We start from the raw sequence: 27,491 nt of genomic DNA, 5'->3' as shown, positions 1-27,491 counted from the left end.
GGTTATTGTGCGCTGCAGCGTATGAGCAACCTGTTTTTTGTTCCGTCAACATCGGTGATCTCTTATCACAATCGCACATGCTGTTTTCTTATAAATGTTTTTCTCTCTTTCTTCTCAAAATAAGGGCCCACAAGGGACCAGTGAGAGAAGATTGTCACTCATGAGAAAGCTGGTAGGTAGGATTTTAGGATTTCGCTGCCAGTTGGAAGCTTAGGCCAGATGAGTTTCCCAGGAAGATTGGAACACACTCTCACAAATGCTCACACATATAGATGCACGTGTGTGTGTGTGTGTGTGTGTGTGTGTGTGTGTGTGTGTGTGTGTGTGTGTGTGTGTGTGTGTGTGTGTGTGTGTGTGTGTGTGTGTGTGTGTGTGTGTGTGTGTGTGTGTGTGTGTGTGTGTGTGTGTGTGTTCACACAGACCACTTGAGCTGGCTGCTGACAGTGATTATAAACCTTGGGAATATCTCCCACGTGTGGCCTCACGCAGCTATCAAGAGCCGCATGCTAGGTGCCCTAACCTCCTGATCCTTGGTCTCTTCCGTTGCTATGGGAACAATCAGTAGCTACAACCCCCCCCCACACCAACCTCTCCACCGCCACCTTATCCCTCCCTTCACTCCCACCACTCAGATGTGACTTGTCAGGGACTATTTGTGTCCAGACACATGTGGATTGCCAGCATTTCTCCTGCAGAAGTACAATAGACGCAATCAGGCAAATGGACCAGCTCCACTAGGTGCCACTTGTTATTAGCATTACCTCCTTGGCACTCCCATGCATCTGCGCAGGTACCTATTCATTTGAGCCTCCTGATAATGGAGAGAGTTAAGCACAAGTACACACTCTCTGTGTCTTATATACTGTATGAAGAGACGGAGAGAAAACCTTGCTAGCCAGGTATGCTTTCAGGCTGGAGAGAAACACAATAGGACTCAATTTAGCCACAGCTAATTCTGCAAAGCACTCCGGTTTCTTTCCATTGACGGATGCGAATGATTGTAGAGTACAGTTAGACCTACACGGTTGTTAACAGCTGACAGGGGAACATGCAGAGATGAAACGCTACATGCTTTGAAATGCTGTTTCCCCCTCCGACTCTGCTGTAGCGCTGCCCCAGGAGACTATTATGTGCTCTCTGAAATGCGGTAAATTCGCACAAGGGAGGGGGGGAAAAGCATGCCGTGCCGAATGTTAAAGTTTTTGTGAGAACCTGCGATAGATGTGGAAGTTTCTGGGTTTCCGCGGAGGGAAGGAGCTGTTCTTTTGGGGATGTGGAGAAGGCTTTGATGTGGGTGTGTTTCCAAAGTGGTGGATCTGCTGTTTCTGTTTTACCCTTGTTGTTCATCATGTCATTAGGGAAATCATTTGTAGACGTTCTCGAATAATTTCTAGCTCTGAGCTCCCTTTTTTTAGATGTTTCTTGCCAGGCTATATCTTAACTACCCCGAGGGCCTGTTTAACAATTAGTTACCATAATGCAAGAGCAGCACGCACAAGACTCCTCCATTAAAATATCACTGAAAAGCTTCCCTTCTGAACAAGAAAAGCAGTATTTGCGGTATCATTAACCAGTTCAGACTGTCTCTTCTTTTATTGTTCATTATGGGAACCAGCTGGCGGATCTGAACTCTGAAGACTGTACTGTGTTAATCCACAAACTGTTGCATGAGCGCCACAATAATGAGCCGTGTTGTTTAGCCTTTATCATTGCACAAATGATTTTTTTCCACTTTAGCGATTATCATCAGTGAACGAGACAAAGAGATGGAGACACTGACAAGTGAGGCAGCCACCCGCTCGAGCACTCAAACGAGAAAATGTATTTAATTAGTATAAAGATAGCAGGGGTGATCATGACATCAGCAACTTGGGAAGTTAAGCGCCCGTCTTTACTTTCCTCTGCTATTTGATGAGTACTGTGTGCAAGAACAAAGAATTGGCGTATTTCCTCCGTCTGACTGTACCATCCTTTTGATTTGGGTCTAATTGGGTGCACGTTAGCCTCTGGTACAACAGATACAACTAATTAGGCTCTTGTGCGTGTAATTAAAACGATGTACCATGGCCAAGCTTCCAGCAGGGTATGTGTTTAACAAAAGCAATTAAGAAATTTATCACCTGGAAAGATCCTTTATCCATTTTTATCTCAACATCAGGCCCGACTCTGTTTGCTTTTCAAGACAAAGGCAAGTCTGTCCTTTGCCACCGTCGCGTGCGTCTCAGACGGACTTGGTGGCGGCACTGGAGCTGTGGAGAATTAGGTTTGATCCTGCGAGGCTGGCACTTATCAGGAGTGTTGTGATACGGAGGGCTCAGTAACCTCCTCGGAGGTTCCTCTCCCTTTTCCCTCGCTCTCTTTATATTCTCCACTCCTCCCTTCTTCCCTCCCTCCCCATTAAGCCCTGTATTAAAGATTCATATGGCACCTACAGTGTATTCAGCATACACTGCGCCCCCTCCTGCTGCTCTCCTCTTCCTCCTTGTTCATTCTGCCCTCTACCTTCTCCCCTCACCCGTTACCCCCCCCCTCCCCCCCACCCCCCATATCAGTGAATTCCCACTAATAAGGATACTTAGAGTAAATCCTCCCAACTCCTCTTTCCACAGCGGATTAACGTTCTCACCCTTGGCGAAGAGAACAATCGGCTGAGAGGGGCAAAACAAAAGGCCTCCTTGTTGCTGATGTGCTGTTTTGGATCCTGGAGCCTGTTTTCTGTCTTTCTCACTATCACTCTCTTTTTCTTCTTTCCTCTGGCTGAGACGGACGGTTACTCATCCTCTCCGTCTCCCTTACCTCTTAACGTCGCTCTTTTCCCTCCATCTTGCACGTTTTCTCTCCGCCTTGAGCTCTCATTTCTCATTACCAGATACGCAATCCGTGCACATATGCCCTTCTGTCCACTTATGGATTTGTTTTCCATTAATAAATTCCTAAGTCTGGCTGAAACTAATGCCGTCCTTCAGACCAAACTCAATCTTAACAACTGATACTAGTAATTTCTGCTGAAGTAGATACAAGTTCCCCGAGGGCAAAATATCTCTTCCCCATCACTTTCCTCGTGCATTCCCCTCAATAAAAACCAATAAGAGTGACAACAAAGTTCATAGAAATGATAAATAGAGTTGATGCAGGCGTTTATCCCTCCTCTGTCTTAACTCACTCCATCACATGTAGAAATGAGGCAGCTCACACTAGCCCCACCGGAGTCTTCTCGCAATTAGGCAAGTGCCAGAAAAACACATTAATCTAGCTATTATATCTAGCCTTGTTAATTTATAGTTGGGTTGGAGAAGCTCACTCATTAATTGGCTGTGTTGGATGACACACAGCGAAATTACATTTGCATAGATCATTTTTAAATTGCCGCCCAACATCCAGCTGGGAGCAATGCTGAGAATAAACCCTTTGGTTTTAAGTGTTTGCTTATTTGACGGCAGTTTAGCGATGAGAGAAAGCAAGGCACGGAGAGAAAAGGTGTCTGAGAGAAGTCGGCGGGAGCTGCAGGGCGTTTTAAAGCCACGCTTTAGGGTAGCCATCTAGCCCACGTCTCCATACAAGCGGAGAAATTGGCTGTACTCAGCAGACCAGGACGGAGATAGCGAGAGGTGGGGGGCAGCGGGGGTGGCAGAGTGGGCACCCATGCAGGAGGAGAGAGCGGGGAGGGCAGGAGGGGAGAGTCAATTCCAAAAGGACTCTTGAGTTTCATTCCAAAAATTGAATCGTCAATTTCCATTCAGCCGACCACTCCGCAGGATTGGAAATGAATGAGTGTCAAGGCGCTGGTTGTCCTGGAAATAGAGGTTAGCCCTGGAGTGAAATTCAACAGCGACAGTGTGGGTGGGCCGGGAGGGAGGAGTGGATAAGTGGTAGAGGGGAACGAAAGGTGGACTGGAATCAAAAGTGAAATTGAACACAGGGCCTGACCTTGGCGTGCTCCGTTTTGCGATGGCCCGGGCGATAATTCCTCTGGCTCGAGCCCCGCAGACTGGCAGCTTTGGTGTGACCGAGTCCGAGAGAAGGGACGGCTGTAATTATCAGCAGAAGGCTCCGGAGATAAAGAGACTGAAATGTAGGCTTCGCTGGCAGACATCAGCACTATCTCTACACTCAAACTTTAATGCTTGTGATGGCCGGTGCGTGTACGGCGTGCACGACAGCGTCCACGTCTTTTACAGGAGGGTGCTGTGTGCGTCTGTGATTCCCTCCCCCGCCAACATAAACTCAGACTTTGATGTTCGGGCCCCCTCCACCCGACCACATCTGAAGTCTGGATGTGACAGAATGTCAGCACACTCACCTGACATGAAAGACACAGTGGCACCTTTAGAGACGAGGTGCAGATGCTATCGCTGACACGCCTCAGCTACGCCACATGACCGGCCCTCTTAATGCCACCCTGCTGCTTATCAGGCCATCTGCAACCTGATTAAAGCAGCTTATTTTTAGGCAGTGGGGGGCTAATTCCCTCTGACCTTTGTGTGTCTGCATTTTGATGAGAAACGGTGATTACACGAGGACTGAGCGATTAATAAAAAAATAAATAGAAAATAAAATATGATCTTGGCCATTTATCAGGTGAGGACTGAATCACATTAGAATTGGACCTCACTAATGGTGGATTGATGCAGAAAAATACACTCAGCAGATTTACTTATAGCACTAAAAGTAAGGAAGTACTGTAGAATGCCTCACTTCATCATGTTTTATATAGAGCATATTATTGGATTATTATTACTGATTTATTAGCATTTTACTGTTTCAGTGTTGGTCATTTTACTGTCTCAGCAGTGTAAAAGCCCCAGTGTTGTGGCCCATTCTGTCTGTAATTGGGTCTTTAAAGCCCAATTTTCTTACAACAAGCGAGTGTTTTCAACCTGTCGTACAAACCTGTCGAAAGAACTGACTTTATCTTGAAAAAAGAAAGTGAAAGTCACATACTGTATCTGCCTTAAAATTATTTAAAATTAAACATGAATTTGTTTCAAAAGTATTTGAAACAAATTCACTTAAATTGCAATTTGGATAGAATATTCTTAGCACAACCGTGAGAAATTAAAAAGTTAGGACTCATTTAGAGATTAAAATGACTTGATAAGAAGAAGATTTCTTCAGGGAACAAATGCAGCATAATTTAAAATGATAAGGAGGGGGAGGAAGTATTCAGAACTTGATTCACAAGAAAAGGTAATATAGTAGTAAATACCAGACATAGATATCCCCCATAACCGTCAAACTATTATATATTTATATCTTTACATATTATTGCTCATGAATTAATGTTGCTGTAAACGTTGACGTTGTTTTAGCTAACTTCCTGTTCGGTTTAGAGGTAGCAATCCCCTCCCTCCTCTGTACATCACCACATGAGCGCGCAGCAGTAATCTCCAGACATAGCAACAAACAGGGGGACCCTGCTCTCTGCAGACAGGACTGCTTCTTCATGGAGTTCTCTGTCCTGATTGGATAAAGTGGGCAGGGATACCAGAAAATGTAGTTTTCTCTTTTACTGCAAGAGCGGGAGCAAGGAGTGACACGAGTTACTGACCAAAACCATCTAAAACAGTGACGACTGTTGGAGTATAGTGCTATTTAACACTTACTTTATTAATAATATATCACTTACAGCAACTTTAATTTAAAAACAGGATCTACTGTTGCTGTCAGTTGAGTTGGATTTAATTCTTACACGCTGGAAAGATGTTTTCTTCATAAAACTGGGCTCTCTATGCTGTAGAAAGATGCAAATATATTTGAAATTGGTGCTACTTGACCGGAGAGAACAGAGAAAATGGGCTTTTGCTTCAAAGGTAGAAAACCTACAACAACCAGCAAGCACTATGCTGCACCGGACCGATCAAAGCTCCCGCTGAAGGGTGATACACTGCAAATTGGGTGGTGCTTAGTTTTGGCTCAGTTGTTTAGAAAAAGACACAAAAATTTGTTTCTGGAAACATTCGAGGTGAGAAATAGGCAATCAAGTAACAGAATGTTGGTTTATTTGATCGCCGCTGCCTCGTTTTACAGTTTGATTTTGTTGATTTTGAGTTTGCTGAACCACCCCTCTCTCTTTCTCTCTTGATCTGACTTCTGTAGTTTTTGCGTCCGTGGCAGTGGGCGACGAGAATGTGGAAGTACAATCTGTAGTTGGGATGACAGCCCTAGAAATGAGCTCTTTATGTCTTTATCATGGTTCATTTTCATATACAAACATCATTGTTATGACACAAATCTGATTGAGAATCGTCAAAGGATAGGAACTAATGACTATTTTCATTCTCGTTTTATTTGCTGATTAATTTCTCCATTAATCAATTTATTGTTTTGTTTGTAAAAACTTAAGAAAACAGTGAGAAATGCCCACAACAATTACCCAATGCCAGAAGTGACACGTTCATAATTCTTGTTCAGTCCAACCAGTTGTTCAAACCTCCAAATTATTAATAATAAATTAAAGTTATTGAGCGGAAAAGAAGCAAATCCTGACATTTCCCTCTAAATAGTAAACGAGTGGAAGCCCCATGACATGAACAGTTTTGATGTACTTTACTCAAGTGAATGTACATGCCACATGCCACCTCTCAGCACTTAGGGTTTTGATACTGAGCTGGGGGAATAATATCCTTTAGCCTCTAAGCGTAGCACAGGTAGCTTTAATGTGTGTGAGTGTGTTTGTGTGTGTGCGACTGTGTGAAATGGCTCCAGCCTTTTAAGCGTTTCACTAATACGTAGAGTCCATTTTTCCAGGATTACAGGTGGTGGTGGTGGTGGTGGTGTGTGTGTGCGTGGGGGTGTGCTCTACGTGCTACTCATGCCAATAGGCATCCATCAACAATCACTGCAGCTCCAGCTCCTTATAGCAGCCTCCTGGGGAACAGAGCAATCATGGCTGAGAAAAGGCTGTAGTCTGGACGGGATTTTGGGACTCTTTGTGATGTTTTTTTTATTTTCCAGCACTGTTCGTTGTGCTCAGAGTGCTTGTGTGTGCACATACTGTATGTGTGTAAGATTCATGGAATGAAGTATATGAGCTGAAACACTTACAATACTCAGTCGGCATTAAAGGTCCCATATTGAATAGAAAGTGAGATTTCCATGTCTTTTTTATTATGAAGCAGGTCTAGGTGTTACAATATCAAAATGCTCAATGCACACAACTAGTATTTGGAAACTGTGCCTTCAAATGAGCTGTTGCCAGGATTTCTGTAAGGTCTCGATGTTACAAATGTCCAGTCACCGCCCTTGGTCATGTCCCCAGCACAGCCATGTTTGCAGAAACACTGTGATCGGTGCCTGCTCAGGACTGTCAGAGCTGACCAATCAGAGCCAACTGGGATTTCCGAGAGAGGTGCCTTAAAGGAGACGTACTTTGCTTGTTTTCAGGTTCCTAATTTTATTTTGGGTTACTACTCGAATAGGTTTTCATGCTTTAATGCTCAAAAAACGTATTGGTTTTCTCATACTGTCAGTCTGAAACGCTCTGTATAGACAGCCTGCTAACAACAAGAGAGCAACTGTGCTAAAGCAATTCTCATGTGCCAAACTAGCTGCAAGGCAGAAATTATGCAAATGTGTGACTCTGTGATGTCACAAAGTCACCTAATTAAAGGCGAAACTACTGACGAGACATTTCAGGAGCAGTGTTTTCTGTGGGAGAGAGGAGCTTCTTTAACTTTCAAGATTTCTTTTGTGTTTTTCTGAACATTAAAGCATCTTATTGTCTTCTACTAGACACCCAAAAGAAATAATATGACGCTTAAAGTGAACATTCACCGTGCAAACAATGAATTGATTGATTGAGAAAACAATCTGCAGATTAAGCTATCATGAAAATGATAATTAGTTGAAGCCCTGTGATATTGTGTGTAGGTGTATGAAGAGCAATATGCGGTTTGTTTATACAGTTTTCCAGAGCTCAAGGTTATCTCTTCAAATTGCTTTTGATGTTAGACCAAGAATTCAAAAGCAGAAAATATGCAATGATGGAGAAGAAAGAAAAATAGAAAATTTTCAAATTGGAGATGTTGGAAATAGCGTTGCTGTTTTGCTGTCTGAGTTATTTTCCAATCAAGAAAAGTCGTACAGTCTCTGCAGCGTATGACACCTTCTATTATTAGACCCATGACTCAGATGAGGGAAAAGTTTAATAGTTTAAGCACTCACCAACACAGCTCCACTTTCTCGTTCCTCTTCCCTTTTAGAGTCATATACATAATAGCACATTCCTCCTCTCGCACTTATGCACACAAACACCCCCTCTACCTGTCAGACAGCCTGAACGCTCTGGTCGTAGCACGGAAACCACGTGGGAGTGGAGGAGAGCCTGGCAGCCTGAGTGGCAGCGCCGCTGATCATCTCTACGATTTCAAACTTAATTAACCTGGGCGTCGCGCCACACGTCCTCCGGCCCGTCAACGGTGAGTGCCGGTTCACTATCTCCTCTGAGATCTGCGGCGATGACAGGAAGAGAAAGACGAGGAAAAGGGGCGAGACAAGACAGATGGGAACTTGTAGCTCCAGCATCACGCAACTTAACCTGCAATTAAAGGATGATTCCAGATTTTGTCACAATTTCAGTCTTATTTTCATAGTTTGGGGCATCATTTATATCAGTTATGACAGCATTGTTCTCGCCAAAGTAACTGCTGAGATCTTGAAAGATGGAGACATCATGAAAAGGAAAGCCACCAAAATCAATTTATTTGGAGGTAAAAGTGGGCACTACAACTATTCGTAATAATTCCTTATTGCACAGAGAAATAACTATGGTAGGTTAAGGTTGAACCAGGAAGTCGATCTATACCCTATAATAGTTTTTTACTTCAGGTGATGATTTTACTGTTATCTCTCTGATTGTCTGACTGTTTGAGCTTCTTGCCTCATTGAACTGACGTTTAGAGCTGCAGCTAATGATTATTTTCCTCATCAATAGATCTGCTAATTATTAATGATTAATTGTTTGGTCTTTCTAGTATCCAAAAAAAGTAACAAATCTTCATTACAGCCCAAGGTGACATGCTCAAATGGCTTGTTTTGCCTGACAAGCAGGCCGAAATCCAAAGATAGTCAGTTTTACTTAAGAGGCTTAAGAGGCTGAAAGTAATTAAGCTTTGGCTTTTTTGCTTTAAACAAAAAACAAGTAATCGATTATCAGAATAGTTGCAGTTTAATTTTCTGTTAATCAGATTAATTGTTTGAGCGCTACCTCACAGAAACAATTAACCTGGTCAGTGCTTTTATTACTGACTGGAGTAAAACCCAAGTTGGAATGATCTCTAATCATCCTTCAAAACTGGGACCCAAACAGTCTGTGTGCATGTTTCTCGCTTCTACACATACACAAGCTCTCTGGCTGTAATTTAAAAAGAGCCCATGAGCATAATTTGGCCGCTAACTAACCCTCAGCAGTTAGCGGCGCAACAAAACCTCAAACAAAACCTCAGTTGCCCCCCCCGCTCACTCGCTCCCCGGAGGCCTGACTCAGACTGTCTGCCTCTGTCCGTCTGAGCTTTGAGAACGCGGAAGTGCAGACTCAACCATCTCGGCTGTATGAGGGGGAAGTTTGTGTACCCACAAGGGCCTGCGCTGTATTCCCACAACCAACCGCGGATTTAAAAATACCTCCGCTTGGCTTTTTTTCTCACGCAAAGAGGGTAGAGAAACGAGACAGAAGATTGATCTTTGACAGCACTTCTCTTTTTGACTTTTTTCCTTCTTTGGCGTTTTCTTGCTGCCTACTGTAAAAAAAATCCTCTCTTTTTCTCAAGTTTCTCCCATTCTTCTCCTTCCTCTCTTCCATCCCGCTGTCTGTCTGGCCATCTCGTTTAAGTCGGTGACATTTGATGTGAAGTGGCGCGGGCCCGAGAGCGCACAGCCACTGACTCATAAAAACACACATGCGCACGGAGGACTTGATGTGGAGGGAAAGGTCAGGCCTACTCTCCGAGGGCCTAATCACCCACTCTCATTGAGTGGCTCGCTCACTCAGTCACACTTGATTGAGTGTGGTTGTGTGTGTGCGCGAGAGAGACGTGATCACGGGCGTGACTTCGTTGGTGTATGTAGGCGAGCGAGCGAGTGTGAGAGGGATAAATTGCGCTTCGAGAGTGCCGATTTGTGTTCGAAAGTGTGTTTGTCAGAAAATGTGCATTCCTGACTTGTGAACGTACGATTAGCAGATGACCGCTTTGGGTCAGGTGACACACACACAAATACAAAATGTGCACGCAAACACACGCGCGCAATCCTCTTGCCCGAACATGTGGTGTAATCAGCGGCCTTATCAGGGGAACTGTGGGGCTGTAGCAGGCTCATTAACTTCTCCCTGAGCCTTTTTTAGAGAGGGAATTGGCCAAGACGAGTGGGCCACACTTCTCTCTACCCCCTCTTAATACAGTATATTCGCCACTCAGTTTTTGCGGTAAGTGATTGCGCACGTGTGTTCATGTATGCGCGACGTTCCTCAGACCTCCTCCTCCCTGATGTTTCTTTTCTGATTCCCTCATTAGCGAACCTTCAACGCCGCCCATCGTAGCTTAGTTTAGAGCAGCCGCCAGCAGAGCAGGGCAGCAGGGATTAAGTATTAAAGAGCCTCAGCTGCTCTGGGGCTCCTGTAGCTCAGCATTCGGCCACCGAGGCCTGATAATGGTGTTTGTTTAGCCATTAGTCAGGCCCTGCTTAGCAGCTCTCTCCCCTCCGGCTGCAGAAACACTGATAGATGATGGATGAAGATTGTAAGGGCCGGCGGATGGAGGGATGAGTGTTGTGGAGTGGTTTCAATAGCATCAAGAACGTTTGGTGGAAGTGTGTGAAGCTAAGGGGAAGCGGCGGAGGTAGTCCAGGCAAATTTTTCATTAATAATTGCGAGAGAGGCAGTAAGTTCGAAGGTGCTCTTCTGTTATGAGCTGAGGTTTTGTGCGGAGGCATACACACGTTTTATCGGAGTCTCCCCTTCCTGTGATTAGTTCTCGTCCTCCGACTAATTAAAAAGTAGCCCAGTCTATTTCCTCCTGCACGGCCAGCGGAAAGCACTGCGTCTCGCTGAAAGCTATTTAATTTTATGAGGTATTTTTTGCAGCTAATTTAGCCATTACCTTATAAGCTCCAAACGTGACCTTTCTCCTTATGCTGAGGAAAGCTGGCTAATCTTTCGGCCATTACCTGATAGCTGTTAGTCATTACCAAGAGCTGGAATCTTTTCTGGGCCTCAGCAGACACTCGTATCCCCACCATTACAACGCTCAGTCACCATCCAGACTCTGACTCATCTTGACAAGTGACAGGCACCTGCCAGCTTGCACAAAGGACCTATTGAAACTCAGTCAGTAGCATGTGTGTGATTGTCCTCCCTCCGTTCCTGTCGTTCTGTCTCTCGATCATGTCTCATACCTTTGTCGCTCAGAGATTTCATCTCTCACAGCTTGTGCTCTCTTCATACTCTTTCCCTACCTGATTTGAAAAGATGGTTCGACATTTTTTGGGAGTTATAATTGATTTCTTCTCGTGAAGTCACATGAAATGATCAATGTCAATGACACATCTGTGTGTTGAAAGCTGAAAAAATACTCCACCTATTACTACACCTAATGTATAAACCAAAAGAAATGCAACAACTCGCTGGAACTGTTTCTTGGCGAACAACAGATATGTGCAGCTTCCCAATGTCTTGTTGTCACAGTATGTGCATTTACACTTCAGTAACCAGGTTACATTCTGCTTCCACCAGTAAGCTGATTCTTCAGTTATGTAAATGAGAAACCTGTGGTAGGGGGTTGAAGAGACCTGATTTCCCCAGCTAGATGTCTCCTGGCGAACACAGATTCCCGGTAACCAGGTTTTTTTGAACTACACACGTGCAGGATGAGGATTTGAGGTAACAGCAGAGCAGGTGGATGAAAGGCGATAATTACACAGAGTGATGCATCCTTGTATTTGAAATAATTCTGAAACTAACACAGTCTCTCCTAGAAGTCTAAAGAAGTCTGTTTTACCTGCTCAACATTTAACTATTTGTTAAATTCAAGCACTTTCACCTGTGAGGAGAAGCTCGGCTCTGTCTGGCAGCGTCCTCTATCACTGCAGTTGATTTACAGGCATATTATGTGGGAGTTGTAGGATACTGTTTGTAAATAACTCATCAAATACCGACAATTTGGGTTGGCAAGCCACCAACCTAAAGTGGTGGTATTTGACGACCTGGTGATAAGAGTCTAGAGTCAACTAGAATCACTAAAAAACACTTCTAGTGGGTCAGAAGTGATGATTGAGGGGGATTATCTCTGTATGAGTCTATACCAGGACCAGTCAACTACTTCTTTAGAACGATGAACAATAGGCAGGTAGAGGTTGTGAGCTCCGACTCAGGCAGGTGGCTCTGCGGGAGGAGATGGAGGAAACTCCCAGTCGTGCAGGGTGTGTGCTCATGGAGTGGCCGAGGAGCTGATCCAGGCGTTGTTCAGTCACTGGGGAAGTGGAGATTCCCCAGTGACTGAACAATCACTAACTGGAAATCTAGAGACACTGGAAAACACTGGAATTACAGAGTAGACCATGTACCAACTAGAGCAGGCGATAACAGTCTGGCAGCGTGCAGAGAGGAGACCAGGGTATAGGAGGAGGGGCCGATTACTCCACTGCGCTGCAGGTGTGTGAAGCAGCAACAGCTCCAGCCAGCAGAAAACCACGCCCAGCCTCTCCCGGCACCTCTGGAACACAAGGCACAAAAAAACCCACAGAAAAACAGGCCACAACAAAGTCCAAAATATGACAGCTGGAATCCAGAGAAATGTAAGAAAAAAATAAGAAAAATACAAAAACTAAGGACAAACTGAAAAGCCACAGGGAATAAAAGCAGCAACACTTGGGGGACACAAGGAGCAACAGACGAACCAACGAATAATGAATGATAAACATGGACTTGATACACAGGGGCTAATTGAGTGATGAAACACAGGTGTATACAGAAAACAGGTGGGGAAAAAGACAAAGACAGGAAGTGGACAGTAAAGCATGACACACGAGAGGAGAGAAACAACAAAGTAAAACAGGAAATGACTACACCATAAAACCCAAACCATGACAGTTAGCCTACTAAGAAAATGATCAAACGGCCGCAATTGGCCCACGGGCCACCAGTTGAATAGTTCTGGTCTATGCACTGTTTTAGTAGAAACTCCTGCATCGTATACCAAAGGCCTCCGAATTAAGCACAGCGATAAGAAAGAAATCTGATTACTGGCCTGCTGCATGTGAACAGTAACCAGGTTACTACAGTGCATATAGACGCACTCCCTGATTACCAGCTGTGTAACCTGATTTCTTGGAGTAAAGTGGTTTCTTTTGAGTGCATGTAGTGAGGTCCACAAGAGAAAGATGCCCCCCTCACATGTAAGTGCTTGCACACCAATCAGGTTTGAGACAAGACCTATACTCACAGACTGTCTCGGGCAACCGGCACTATAACCAAACATTCTGCCTCATAAGTACGTGACAGATGGATAAACAAATTATAAACTGGTTGAGCAAATTGTCTGTTTTTCATTTACATTTGTGTACCGATTCAAATCAATTTTATTTATATAGCCCAAAATCACAATCACATTGCCTCAGTGGGCTTTACAAACTGTACAGTGAACGACATCCTCTGTCCTTAGACCTTTAAAACCTTTAAACCTTTTAAAAGGGAAGGAAGAGCCACAGACGAGGGATCCCTCTCCCAGGACGGACAGACATGCAATAGATGTTGCATGTACAGAACAGAACAACAACATCACAATTTGCAAATTGCATTGACATAATATCCGATACAAATTATTGTGTAAAGTGTGTGGATCGAGGAGACAACTGGGCAGGCCGAGGCATCGCCAAGTGGTACCCGAGCGACACGATCTCCTCTCCACGGTGATGACCTGGAAGAGGGCAGGCCGCACAAGATAATTAGCAGTAAAACAGACAAGATCAGAGTGAAGAGGCGTCTAATTTTACAGAAATACAGATATAAAGAGATAGTAAAACAGAGGAGAGCAATGATCCAGTGGAGCCTAGGGTATGACGATCCATATCCGTCAATATGAGAGGCAGCAGGGGCCAGGAGAGGTAGATGGTCCCAGGGACTCGTGGTCCATCAGAAGGGAGCCTGAATGAAAAGAGAGGAGGAAGAGGAGGAGGAGGAGGAGGCTATAGAGAGTGAGAGAGCGACACACAAAAAGAAAAGTTAGAGAAATGCAAAGTTAATCAGAATAAACAGATTGTTTCTTGTCGGCAGGACAATGTGAATTCTAATACTATAGGTAACTCATTGAGACCGAGACCGACCCACTGAAGAAGCTAGCAATTAAAGCTGATTGAACAAACCACATACAGCTTTGTAGTTGTTCTTACCTGTCTTTTTTTCACATTGGACAGGACCAGGCTGGCTGTTTCTCTCTGCTTCCAGTGTTTATGTTAATCTAAACACGTACTGACTCCACCTCTGCGCTGAACACACACACTCATACACACACAAGACTGATATCAATCTTCTCATCTCGCTCTCGGGGAGAAAGCAAATAAGCATACGTTAACTATTCCTTCAAGACCAGAGTTGCTCTAAACACACACTGGTTACATCTCTGCGTCCACTGTGAGTTTACATGTGGATTCCCATAAGAGGGCATACGAACAAACAGTCGTCATGAGATCAGTATTCTCCTTGAAACCGAACTAAAGCTGGGCACAGAGACTAAACCACATTACAAGATACCTTCATGGCTCATTGGCGTTTATGCTGGTGAAGTGAAATCATTATAGCCAATAAGGTGTGTAATGGATTCCTTCCCAGCAGTCAGTCTGCCTGCCTGACTTCTTAATTGTGGCTGCATGTGTGTTGGAACGTGAGCGCGCGCCGTATGTAAGTGGAGGGTGAGCGTGCGTCGGGAGCAGGGGATCGCCTCAGGGTGCTGTACGGATTAGAGAAGCTGGCCTTCAACCGGGGAATGTTTAAGTCTCTATATATATATGTGAGCAAGCAATCCAACCTGATGATGTGCCCTTGAGCAACACAATGAATCATTACCTGTTCTTGAAAAAAGAGTCTGAACTCTGACAGGAGATTCCTTTGCAGCCATCAGTCAATGTGTCACAAAGAGATTAGTTTCCAAAACGGTTTGTCAATTAAGCCATTGGTTAATGGACGGAAAATTAATCAGCGACAAATTATTTAAATCATTCATCAAGACAAAAATGCCAAAAATGTGCTGGTTACAGTTTGTCAAATGTGAAAATCTAGCTGCTGACTGTAGCTGCAGTTAGCTAGTTAGCTCAGTTAGCAGTGTAGCTAGCAGCCCAGACTGGGAGCCCCAAGCGCCAGGGAACTTTGGACCGGGATGGGCCAGGATTAGCTAGTTGGCATCCTAACTTCAGTAGATTTCTCTGCAACACAATACACAGATGGCACAATGTCAAAACTGTTATTTCTTCACAATCTGTTGATGACTATAGCAAATTCTTTTCATGTTTTCAACTCAAATCCTTACATATTGCACCTATAAATATTTGTTTTAGTTGTTGTTTGCTTGACCCAAAAGGGAGAAAAAATAAGTTCTCCTTGTAAAAGAATAACTTCACTGTTTTAAACTAATTTATTCCTTCATTACACTATCTATGAATAAGCACAAGTAAATCATGCAAATTTATGAAACAACCTTTTATATAACCTTATAACCTTTTTCCATCAAAAAGATTTTAATGTTTTTAAAAAAAAAACTTCTTCAAAAGCCCTTTTTATCCTGCTATGCACCTTCCCACGCAATTAGGAGAATTTTTTGGTACTGATCCAAACAAAAACATTCTTTTTGTGAAACATGAATCATTGTAATAAAATCTAATAGCAATTAGAAAAGCAGTAAACTATAAAAGAAACCATCAAGTTGCTGTAATGCCCTCCTACTTGGCCTTTCTGGTCCATTTTCCTCCAGAATCTCCTCAGACATTTCATGCAGCGCTGACTGCACCTTGTATGTTTGTGCCCTCTTGCTTTCTCTCTAACCTGCGTCTCATGTCCACCTCATCTCTAAGTGCTGCTTGTGCACGTTGTTTAACATCTTCAACAAAGTATCTGCGATCCAGTGAGGTTGCAGAAAATGAGATCAGACTTTATTTGAGCAAAGCATTCATTTACAGCTTCTAATAATGTGGTCTTGTTGTTTTAGCACCTTGGTCTGCATCAGCCTCCACTTAAAGACATCCCAGGGCTTTTACCAAGGAGATCACGTCAGTAAATGTCACTGGAATATCCTGCTGATCTTTCTCCGAGCCTCCCACACGTCCAACATTTTCTTTAATTTCTATTTGATAACAAACCATACGTCTGTTGTGGAGAAAGTTATTGCACAGTCTGCAGGAAGGCGGAGTTGGACAGAGCACGTACCCAACACAGTGCCTGCCGCACCACACGTCCGTAACTTAGCTTTGTTCAGCCTCACATGCATGAAACAATGTTGGCTGACTAGCCAAGGAAGCTAAGCTAAGACAACTGTCCAAAAAACGGCATGACTGAGAGAAACGGTGCCTGCAGGAAAAAAAAACACTGCTGCCACAAATTTAACCGAGTGTCTTGGGTTTGCCTAACTGAGCTGGTTTAATAAGAAAATAATAAATGGGACATGGAGACGTAATGCTAGTGCACCGAGCAGCAACATACTTCTTTTCATTTCCTCTCTCCACATATCACAAACAACAACAACAACTCTTGCCCTACGGCAACTCTGAGGGGACAAGCCACTTAATTGAGCTCTCTGGTGGGGAGCCTTTTAAATCACGATGTTACGATCGTCAGAGATTAGTAGTCGATGGCTGTCAGCCATCTGTGATGGACGATGGAATCGTTCATCGGCCCAACCCTATTAGACACAGCAGATAAACATGGACCAGTGCCAATCGGTGAATGCCATCTTATTCGGCGATAGGCCGATGACACTCAACGAGGCTAATATTAGCCGATAGTGATGAATCGGTACATCCCTAAATTAAAGGCATCTCTCACTCATTTAAAAGACTAAATGATTATCGATTCATAAGAAAAATGTATTGCATATCAATCTATATTAATTGATAATGAAAATAAACTCTACTTCCAGCCCCAGTTGTGGATGCATGCAGCATTTTTTCATATGCAGTTACAGTGTTGGATCCCAGATGCATATCTGAGAGCGAGTCGAGTTGATTAGTGAGCTTGTGTATGCATGCCTGCCCCCTACAACTGTTTGTGTGTATTAGCAGCCGTCTGGATGTGGCGGCGATGTCGGCAGGGCCATTGGCTCCTGAAAGTAGCTCTTCTCCGCCAGGCCAGGCCGTTTAATCAGGTTCCCCACATCCGCCAGCTGTGTCCACACAGCAAACAGCCACTCTGTCTCGCTGGAGAGCTGCAACATCCAGCTGGGGGTGGGAGAGGCCAGTTAGCATTGGGAGATCAGCCCAAGCTGCTGCTGCCCGGACACAGAGAGGTTGCATTTGTGTGTTTTGTTTGAGAGACAAACAGAGATTGAGAGATTACAAGGGACACTGAGGTCGACTGCCGAGAAAGGTAGAAGGCAGAAACGTGTCTGTGTGTGTGTGTATATCCCTGCACTCATGGACGTTTTCAAATGTGTATTTTGTGTGTTTGTGCGCTCGTAGTTTTGCATTCTCGCTGCTCAAGTGTCCAGCTGGCAGAGGGGAGATAACAGGAGCCTTGAAAATGGTGACGGAGCGGTAAACAGCCACACAAACAGCCTATCAGTCCTAATGAGGAAAAGTGCTGTGCCTAAAGGATGGTGGGGGCGGGTTAGGCTCGCACCCCTGACTCATGGTCATACATCAAAACGGACAAACATACACAAGAGGGCGACACGTGTAGACACACAAGAGGAACACAAGCACATAGGCGTGAGAACTGGGACACACACACACACACACATACACAATCTAGGTGTGATTCACTCACTGCTTGGGTCACGGGCCAACTTTAAAGGTGTTAGCATATTTAGGCCAGAGCAGCTGGATCCCAGTGAAATGGACCAGGCCCATCAATCCCCACCCTGTGCCTGGTGCCCTGAATACAATGGCTGGGCTGGCTGCTTTGGTGAGCGTGGTTCTCCCAGTCAGTCAAATTGAAATAAATGAACTGCCAACCCTGACGGCAGGGTAATTGTTCATATGGAAATTGGATTGCCATCGTCACACCAGCCTCCCATTGCAACTCGTGGAACAATTTCACTGCGGGGATGGGACGAGAGCGTTTGCATGTCAAAAAAGAAATAGCGAGATGGGAGACATGCAGAGAAAGAGAGAGTTCTCCACACTCTCCCACTTCATGTTTCATCTTTAACAATGCCGCTTGTTCTGCCTATCCTTTCCTAGATGGCGGCGGCGGGAAAATAAAGGATAAGGATCCACCCCTCATTTCCGGCTCCCTTGTATGGCTTCTAACCCGTGTTGTCATGTTGCCTTGTACACACTTTATCAGGCCTTTTCACCCCACTAGAGACATGGAGAGATTTGCTTTAGAGCGTTAACCCCTCACTCACCTCTTCTCCTCTCCGAGGCCTCTGGGGACATGCTAGTAATTTAATAGCTGTTCACTTTTATCAGCGTATAACACCGAAAGCTGCTTCAACGTGACGACGCCCCCCACATCAATGTCAGAGCCCAGCATCTGTCAAAGCCGGCTCTCCGATAAAGAAAGTGCTGAATATGAATGATCACGGTATGGGGTGATATCCTATTATGTTTTCAGGGTAGGGTGTCTGTTTTTTTATTTATTATATCTGGTTCCTCTCGGTATCTGTTTTAATGAGTGAGAGGGGGCACTCACGCTGATTCAAAACCTGCCAGGTCAGCAGTTGCAGAAGTGTTTGTGTGTGTGATCTAATCATTACACACACATACGCACACACACACACACACACACACCCTCTTTCTTTTTCCCCTCTCTCCTTCCTGATCTGTTGCTCCCTCACACAGACACGCTCGCACACTTCCTCCTGTTGTGTGTCGTCCTATAAAAGTGGGATGCGGCGAGAGGGTTGGCCGAGAGGCGTGCGTACTGCCATGCTGGGTTTTAGTGCCCCTGTGTCAAAGAAACACAGCGTGGCAGTCTGAAGAGAAGAGTGTTTCTGTGTGGCCGGAGTGGGATTACCTTGTCAGCACTTCAAGCTGCGCCGGTGCACGTATTGGTATGTGCACATGTATCTCTAAGCCTACTGGTCCGTGTGCGTGCGTGTTTGTGTGCACACCTGCCATTTTTCAATTATCTTTCATTTTCCAGACACGGGGAGCTTCTTTTCCTGTCCAGACATGTTCTGACCTGTAGAGGGAGGGTGAAAGAGATGGCACTGTAGTCGTCAAAAAAAAGGAGTGTGCGCATGTGTGTGATGACTAGCAACAAGGAGACACACCTTCATGTCCTATTTTCAAGTCTGTGCATGTCGCACCTCGGCAGCTTTTCCTCTTTTCCCTCCAAACATGGAAATAAACGGCAGAAATCATGAATCACTTGGCTGAACGAAATCAATCATGTCGTTTATTCATTAAGTGACGGCATCATTGTTCATAACGTTGTGGCATTTGGAGCCTATTCTTCAGTGTGTTGCTGTTATTCAGTGTAATAGTCTGCAAAACTAGGTCAATACAAGTGCTGTTTGTGCAACTTTTTAGTATATCTATAAAAAATCAACATGTAAGACTTTGTCAGGTATAGACAGCCTTGGTTTCTCACAGATATTATAGACTGGCCTTGTAATTCAGATCAATGAGAGACAAAGGTACCAATCAGTGGCGCCTGGTGTCTAGTGGCACCACATGCCAACAAGGAGGAAGTCCATAGAAACTGTCCTGACTGGCAGGATAACAGAAGTTGAATTGGGCAAGAAATGACTATTATATCATTCTCATGTGTTTTCTATTCCTTGTTTTAAAGGCTGCATTACAGAAAAAATACTCATTACTCAATACTCGTGCCAAATGGGTGCCAGCCGATTATATCATTCTCATGTGTTTTCTATTCCTTGTTTTAAAGGCTGCATTACAAATAAAATACTCATTTTCTGAATGTATCAGACTGTTCTACTTGTTCTTATAGTTGTCTTTACCCGTTTAGTCATTCAATCCACATTTCTGGTGATTATTTGTCATCCCTACAATATTTTCGCCATGTCGATATCAAGTTATTTGGTCAAAAATATCTATTTCATACATATTGCCCAGCCTTTTAATAGCCTGCTGGTAAATCTAATACTAAGGGAGCCCATCATAATTATTTAAATACTATAGTACATAAACACTGAACAATGGAGGTCACTTCTGCGAAACTCTAAAATGTCTTCGTAAATGCTTAATTTTCCAGAAGGCAAACATTATTCATTTATCCAGAATTCATGGAAAATGGGTCCCACACTAGGCAGCTTTGTGCAACAGATAAAATTACAAGTTTATCTGAAGTCTGCCTGTCAGTTTAATCAATGTCATAGTCAAAGTCTGTCTTTATTAAACTTGCCCCTGAGCCTATCGTTTCCCCGGTGTTCACAACCTTTAGCAGTCAATGCTATATTATACAATAAGAACAAACACTAGAGAACTGAATTTCATTAACGAATAATTGATTAAATATTTCCAGGTTAATAGCTCAAGAGGAACCTATTTGCTCCAGAGTCCATCTCATCATTATCGTTTATGTATATTGCTGAACTGTGCCGCTTTTACGGAGGATGTTACATAAGCGTTCATTATGATTATTCTGTGTTAAACCTCTCCAGTTGCTTTTGACTGTAACTGCCTTAAAACGCTACACTTAGTACAACTGAAGTGTGCAGAGGACGAGAGATTTCTAATTTGAAGTCGACAATCGGGCACTTTTAATTCATCATTTGTGTCTTTCACAGCATCACATTTTTCAGATTTGCCAGCTTCATTAGCACACGATGTGTTTCATTATTATTTATCTCAGGCCATTGGAGGCTTCATTAGCTGCAGGCTGATGCAGCACGCAGCCTCTAAAATTAGCTTCTTTTTATTTATTCACAATAGCCACGTGTTGGATGGTATGCCCAGTTGCCATGTTCTCTCACAGCAGCTTACAGACACGTTGAGAGAGAAAAGAGAGGTGGGCTGGTCTGCGGAGAAATGGGCCTCATTCCACCTGTGTCACCCCCACCAGACGTCTGCCTCTCTTCAGCTCTTTGAAGCCTCTTTAATTCCAGCGTTCAGGATTAAGCCAGTGAAAAAAGGATGAAAAGTGATAGAGCAACAGAAGGAGACATCCTAGGAGAGAACGGGCGCCTTTGAAATGTGTTGAGAATTTTTCGTTTGCACTGACCCACAATGCAGCATCTGAGGGGGAACTTTTTTTTTTCTGGTCGGGGGCTGGCTCTATAGGATTTGCATGAATAGGAAAAGGACCCTTTGAAGCCATGGATGTAAGTGGAACTGGAGTTTTTCGAAACCCTAATTGAGCGCCCCGAGACATTGTCCTTGCATTGTACATTACAGGCCGAGAAAGTTGCTTTGTCACAGTGTGTGTGATTGGAAGTCAAAGGAAGGGAGTAATTTTCTGTCACAGAGACCATTGACATAATCCACCTTTTGTGGAGTCTCTCTGTGCGGTCTGTATCATGGCCGGGCGAATTGATTAAAATATGGATAATACAGTTTTTAGCAGATTCAGAGAGGCAGTCATGCTTCACCTACTGTCCATATTTACAGTTGCCCCCCGATATTTAGACAGTATGGTCTTCCTTGTTGTGTCCAAAAACAGAATATAAAACATCAAGCAAACATCTGTTGTTTTAATTTCCAACATGTTGCTGAGCCACGGACCTGCTATAGCTTCAATGAGTATTTACAGGAATGGCTGCTGAAGATATAAATTAGCAGTTTTCCTGGCAGGTGTTTGCTCAATCAGAATGCACATTAAAGGTTATGTGGCAGGGCAGATTACCTGAACCTGTCTCGTCCAAACTGTTTAACCATCAACAGGCTGTCAAGAAGCAGCTGGTCGTGAGCACAAACACAGTCCAGCTGCTGAGGTCTAGCAGTCTATTAGAAATGTAATAAAACGGCTACAAATTGAGAAGTAACGATAATAAAATCTGCATTTTATATACTGTAGCAATGCTTGACAACCTTCCAGGCTCCCCTTTTCATTGCCCTCTCCAGGTTTGCTCCTGTATTTCCCTCAAATTATGACAGATTTTCTCACCCTCGTAGCCTGTTTCTCTGCTGTACTTTCCGTCCCATTCTCCAGAGAAATGGAGAGGAGAAAGAAAAAAGATTCAGACGTTCCTGGAAAGAATAATTCCTTTTTCTCACCGAATGTTTTAAAGGAAAGGGGCATGCGTTTTGTAAAATCTGCAAAGTCAATTTTTCTGTTGATCCCAGGGGTCGCACCATTGTCAATCACCATCAAGCGGCTGACAAACACTGGCACAGGGACTCCCGAAGGTGCAGAGGCAAAAAATGAATGGATGAAGAGTATTGGTTATACCAGAGATTCATGCAAGTTCAGTACAGTGTGCTACTTGTTATTTCACCAGAATGCACAAAGTCTCTGAAACTCCACTTTGTATGACTATGGCACTTTGCAGAAACAAAAGTTGACAAAATGAGTGAAAAATGAGAAAACAGAGATGGGTAGCTTTTTTTTTTTAACAGTAGAGAATAAAAATGCTCAAAGATTGAGGAAGGTGGTGGACGGCAATAAATAAGATACAGGTCAGCACCCTCAGTGCACCTTGGCATAATCAAGCATTCACTTTATTGTGGCGCGCATCGATTTTTCTGTGTTTTTTCTGTTTGATTTTGTTTTGCTTGTTTAGTTTGCTTTTTGATCCTGCACCTGTAGACGTTTTTTGGATGAGCCTGTTAGTTTTCCGCCTTCAGTAGAGAGCCATCTGCATTCTGCCTTCACCGTTGTTGCCAAAAGGCAGCCCTGCCTTAAGTCTGGCTTTGTGAGGCTCACTTTTACAGCGCAAACTTTATTACACCGAGACTGTCTCACAGAGGTGTTCATTTATTTCTGTGATCATTTTAAGGCCATTTTTCTGTCTCTCTGTGAACATTTTGCAATTTGCCACCACTCTTTGTCAGTGCAGCTCGACCGTGTTTTGTTTTTGTTGTCAACATTTTGGGGCTGCAGGAACATTTTGCAGTTTATGCAGTTTTTGTGATGCCCCTTTTTGAACACTCCAGCACAAAAGTGAGTTATTGTTGCGCCTTTTAAAGCTGACACATGCTGGTAATTGTCATTCAACTTTGCTAGTGGATCTGTCTTTGCAATTGAAGTTTTGTCACTGTAGAGATGCAATTGTTGTTCCGACGATGTTCCTTTTATTTTGTCCACCCTTGCAGTGTGCATCTAAACTCGAGATTTATTTTTGTCTTCTCCTCTTAGTTAAATCTTGACAAAGAGCTGACTACCCTTCCCCTTTAATTAAAGCTGTAAAACCAACCGCACGCCCTTCTGTCCTGAATAAGCACAGACAGAGATTTTATTGCACCATTTCAATTTTAATTGAAATATTTAGGGCTATGAATTGAAAAGGGCAAGATACATTTGTGCAGTTAAATTGGTTGAGGGGGTGGTGGTGGACTGAGGCAGTAAATGCGAAGAAAAATAAAATCATCAAATCAAGTGTTGGATACTTAAATGCAAATGGGAGTTGCCAGCGAAATTAACAGGTCCCCCCCTGGGCAAATGTCTAATCAGTGGTCTCCCCACTTAGTCCAGCGAGGGAAGGCAAGTTAACATAATAAAACACAGCTTTCCTCGAAGTTTCATCAGGGGTTTTCAATTTGACGAATGAGCCTGTGGACTTGACTGACAAAGGCGGAATGAGAGGGAGGATGCTATTGAGAGTGCATGAGCTCGAAACCACATGCAAACGTCGACGCACATTTGCTGTGTGGGCAATAGCGGCTTCAAAGCCACCTGCAGTTCCATATTTACCACAGCCTGGGCAAACAGCAGTGAGTGAGGACTCCGCAGGCACCTGCTGTTAGCCAGGACATGATGCTGTCTATATTTTACAGGGAGATTGTGTGATCATGTTTCCTGAGACAAAACGGTGTACTTCCTGTGAGCATTGTGCTCAGAGGTGTTGTTGAAGGGAAAAAAAAGGAAACAAGCAAAGTGCAAATGAAGTTGGAACGGATCCAAGCGTTTTAAATAGGATTTTATTGTGTTATGGTTTGAGATCTAGCTCTCGGCCTTAATCTTTACCCCCACACAGAGCAGTTTTATTTTTTCACAAGCGATCATCTCTGATATTAAGTCAATTAAATCCAAAATAGCACACCCTTTATGGAACTGGAGCAGGAAGTTGAGTCATACACAAACAGCTACTCTACACACTGTTCGCTTCAGGCAGGTTTTTAGTTTTATTCCAATAACCTAAATCTTAATCTTGATATGTGTCATGTAAAGTACTCTTGAAGGATCAGTAAATCCAAATTACAAAAAGAAAAACATATTTTCTCATTTGCCACTGTTGGATTGTAGCCATGTAGATAGTTTGGGTTTTATTTCGCCAAGTTTATAGCTGTCTGCCTCTCAGATTTCTGCTTCAGAGATGGAGATGAATTGTATTTGTGGTGCTTAAACAATTGAAAGATTACATTTAAAGAATCCGACTATAACCCAGTCATAAACGATGCCAGTTACTCGTTTACGTAACTACTCGTTACCAAGGAAATAGTCCGTGGTCACAGGGAGAATGGAGAATGCCTTTTAATCAGAACTAAAAACTCCTCTTCACTCGCAATCCGGAAAAAAAATTATTGTGTTGCAGTGCACAGACCTTCACTGGGTTATTTTAAAAATAACCTTATGAAGGTCTGCGTTATAATTTTTTTCCCTGATTGCATGAGAAGAGGACAGTGTGCAAGAGTATTTTAGTCTGATTTTGTCAACCCTTGGCCTTTTCTTACGCAGCTGTCAATCCACAGGCGTGTGAATCTTTAATGAAAGAGAGTTTGTTGTTGCAACATTTCTAATTGTAAAGCTTTAAAGGGGCTCTGTGGAACTTCTTTGCTGGAAGCTGGTCGTTAGTTTATGTGAGCGGACTCCGTTCCTAAACTAACATCAGCTACTATTATTATTTTACTAAAACCAAGTAATCTACATGGCGAGATTCAACTAGCACTTAAGTTAACTGAGAAAACATGTTTTGTTATGAATTTAGTAACCATTTTAAAAGAATAATTCAACATTGTTGGGAAAAACACTTACTTTCTTGCTGAGATTTGCATGAGAATATCAAAATGAAACTGGAGCTAGGACATGGTTTGCTTAGCTTGGCAGAAAGACTGGAAACAGGAAAGCAGGAAGTCTGCCTCTGTCCAAAAGTCAAAAAACATCTGCCTCTAAAGCTTATAACTAGATAACATCACTACTGTAATCAACATATCTTGTTTGTTTAACCTGTACAAAAACAAAAGTGAAAAAAGTGCTAAGCTATTCTCATGTAATTTGGTAATAAAGCGAAAGGTTATTTCCCAAAACTGTTTAACTTCAACCCTTGTAATTGGGCCATCTCACTGCAGGCTTAACCGCTCTACACTGCAGTCTCGTGTTGCAGGTGGTTAATGTTCATTTATGTGTGCATTTAACTGCATTAATAATGAAACGCCTCTCTCTTTCTGTTCTCTCCAGAGATGGCGAGCTGGGTCTCCCTCCTCCTCTTTCTCTTCTGCAAGTCGGTCGCACGAGCCCAGGAGGAGTTCACCTCCGAGACCCTCATTAACAATGTAGTCCAGGACCCCCAGACCGGCCGCATCTACCTGGGGGCGGTCAACAACATCTACCAGCTGGGGCCGTTGCTCCAGAAAGAGGCTCGTGCCGAGACAGGTCCAAAAGAGGACTCCCGGACCTGCACGCCTCCTGCCTCTGCATGCCAGGACACGAAGCCCATGCCCAACCTCAACAAGCTTCTGCTGGTCCATCAGTCCAACGGTACCCTCATAGTCTGTGGCAGCCGCTACCGGGGCATCTGCTCCCTCCTCAACCTGACCAACGTAGAACAGCAGATATATTACCTTGATACTAAAGGAGAGAGGACTTACGTGGCCAGCATAGAGGATAATGTGAACGTGGTGGGCGTCATGTCCACCTACAAAACCGAGGAGGATACTTTCAGTGTGTTTGTTGTTGGGAAGGGCTACGGAAGCTCGGACAGCTCAAAACTCATCAGCACACGAATCCTTCAAGACTACCGTGATTGGGTCGTGTTTGAGAGTATCATTGAGGCATCGACGGTACAGACGACGCCATTTGTTCCCAAGTACCTGCATGACTTCCGCCTTGCCTTCAAAGAGGGAGATTTTATTTATTTCCTCTTTTCGCGAACACTCGATGGTACGGATAACAAGAACCTGACTTTTGTGTCTCGTCTTTGCGAAAACGACCCCCATTACTATTCCCACACAGAGCTCCAGTTAAACTGCGGCCTAAATAATCAATACAACAAAGTCCAAGCTGCGTATGTGGCTTCTCCAGGGAAAGAGCTCGCAAGGGTCATGACTGGATCGTCAGGTATCTATGGGAAGGTCATGCCCTGGGACAAAGTTCTGTTCATGGTGGCGAGTCCGGATGAAGACGACAACAACTCGGCTCTCTGCATGTACCCGCTAAACACCATCAATGAGAAGCTGGTGGATATCATCAGCGCCTGCTACAGCGACTCGGGCAAGATTTCCGGGTCTCCTGCTGTGGACATCCCATACTCGTCTAAAACCGACGAATTCTGCACATCGAAAATTTCAGTAAGTGATTCTGTGTAGAAATGTGTTTGAAATAAATTAGTTGGTTATGTTTTGAAGATTTCCCTGAGCAGTAATCAATAATGCATAGATGTGTCACTGTTTACTTTATTGTGTCAGTGTTTACTTTGTTCTGCGGATCCTTTGTATTGTTCTGTCTGAAGCTCTCATTCTGCCTCACACGTTTTCCCTCCTCCCACGTCTCTTTACCCAATTCCCTCAACTCATCCAAAATAATACCATGTAGCAGCAGGAGGCAAACACTGGCTCATGGGCCAAATCAGGCCCGGTAGGAAAACAATTTGGCCCTGTGATGAAAGCTGAGATTTTCCCTTTCATGGCGTGCATCAATACCTTAACATCATTTTTCACGAATCTGCCGTAGATAACAATGTGAAGACTTATCTCATGTAAATTCTAAGTACGACTTGGTAATAGAGCTGCAGCCATCAGTCAATTCAAACATGAATGTTGAACATTTGCTGATTTCACCTTGAGAGTGTTTATCACAATGTTTTGACATTTTAAAAACTAAAATACAAAAAAAAATCTGAAAAAAATTCTGTTTTAATTAATTCATTGATGAATGTATGTATTTATTAAGTTTCTTCTTATATTAAGGCAGAAATAGACAACTTTTCTTTTTGTACAGCCGTTGCACTGTCCAATCAGTATCAACTACAGATCAATAAGTCAAAGCAAAAAGGTTTTCTATTGCCAGTTCC

At 43.6% G+C, this 27,491-nt stretch overlaps 1 protein-coding gene across 1 annotated transcript in view; it reads left to right on the top strand.

Annotated features, from left to right (window-relative positions):
* The window catches only part of plxnb2b (plexin b2b), a 132,744-nt gene that overhangs the window by 59,537 nt on the left and 45,716 nt on the right, over positions 1–27,491 (top strand). The window contains exon 3 of the mRNA XM_084363210.1: positions 25,661–26,769. Within this exon, the coding sequence (XP_084219336.1) occupies positions 25,663–26,769 (1,107 nt within the window). The 5' untranslated portion in view covers positions 25,661–25,662. The remainder of the gene's footprint in view (positions 1–25,660; positions 26,770–27,491) is intronic.

This window comes from Pagrus pagrus, assembly GCF_965226575.1.
Source record: "Pagrus pagrus genome assembly, chromosome: 10".
NCBI classification, from domain to species: domain Eukaryota; kingdom Metazoa; phylum Chordata; class Actinopteri; order Spariformes; family Sparidae; genus Pagrus; species Pagrus pagrus.
The sequence above is the reverse complement of the archived record's forward strand: the minus strand, read 5'-3'. Positions and strand labels throughout refer to the sequence as shown.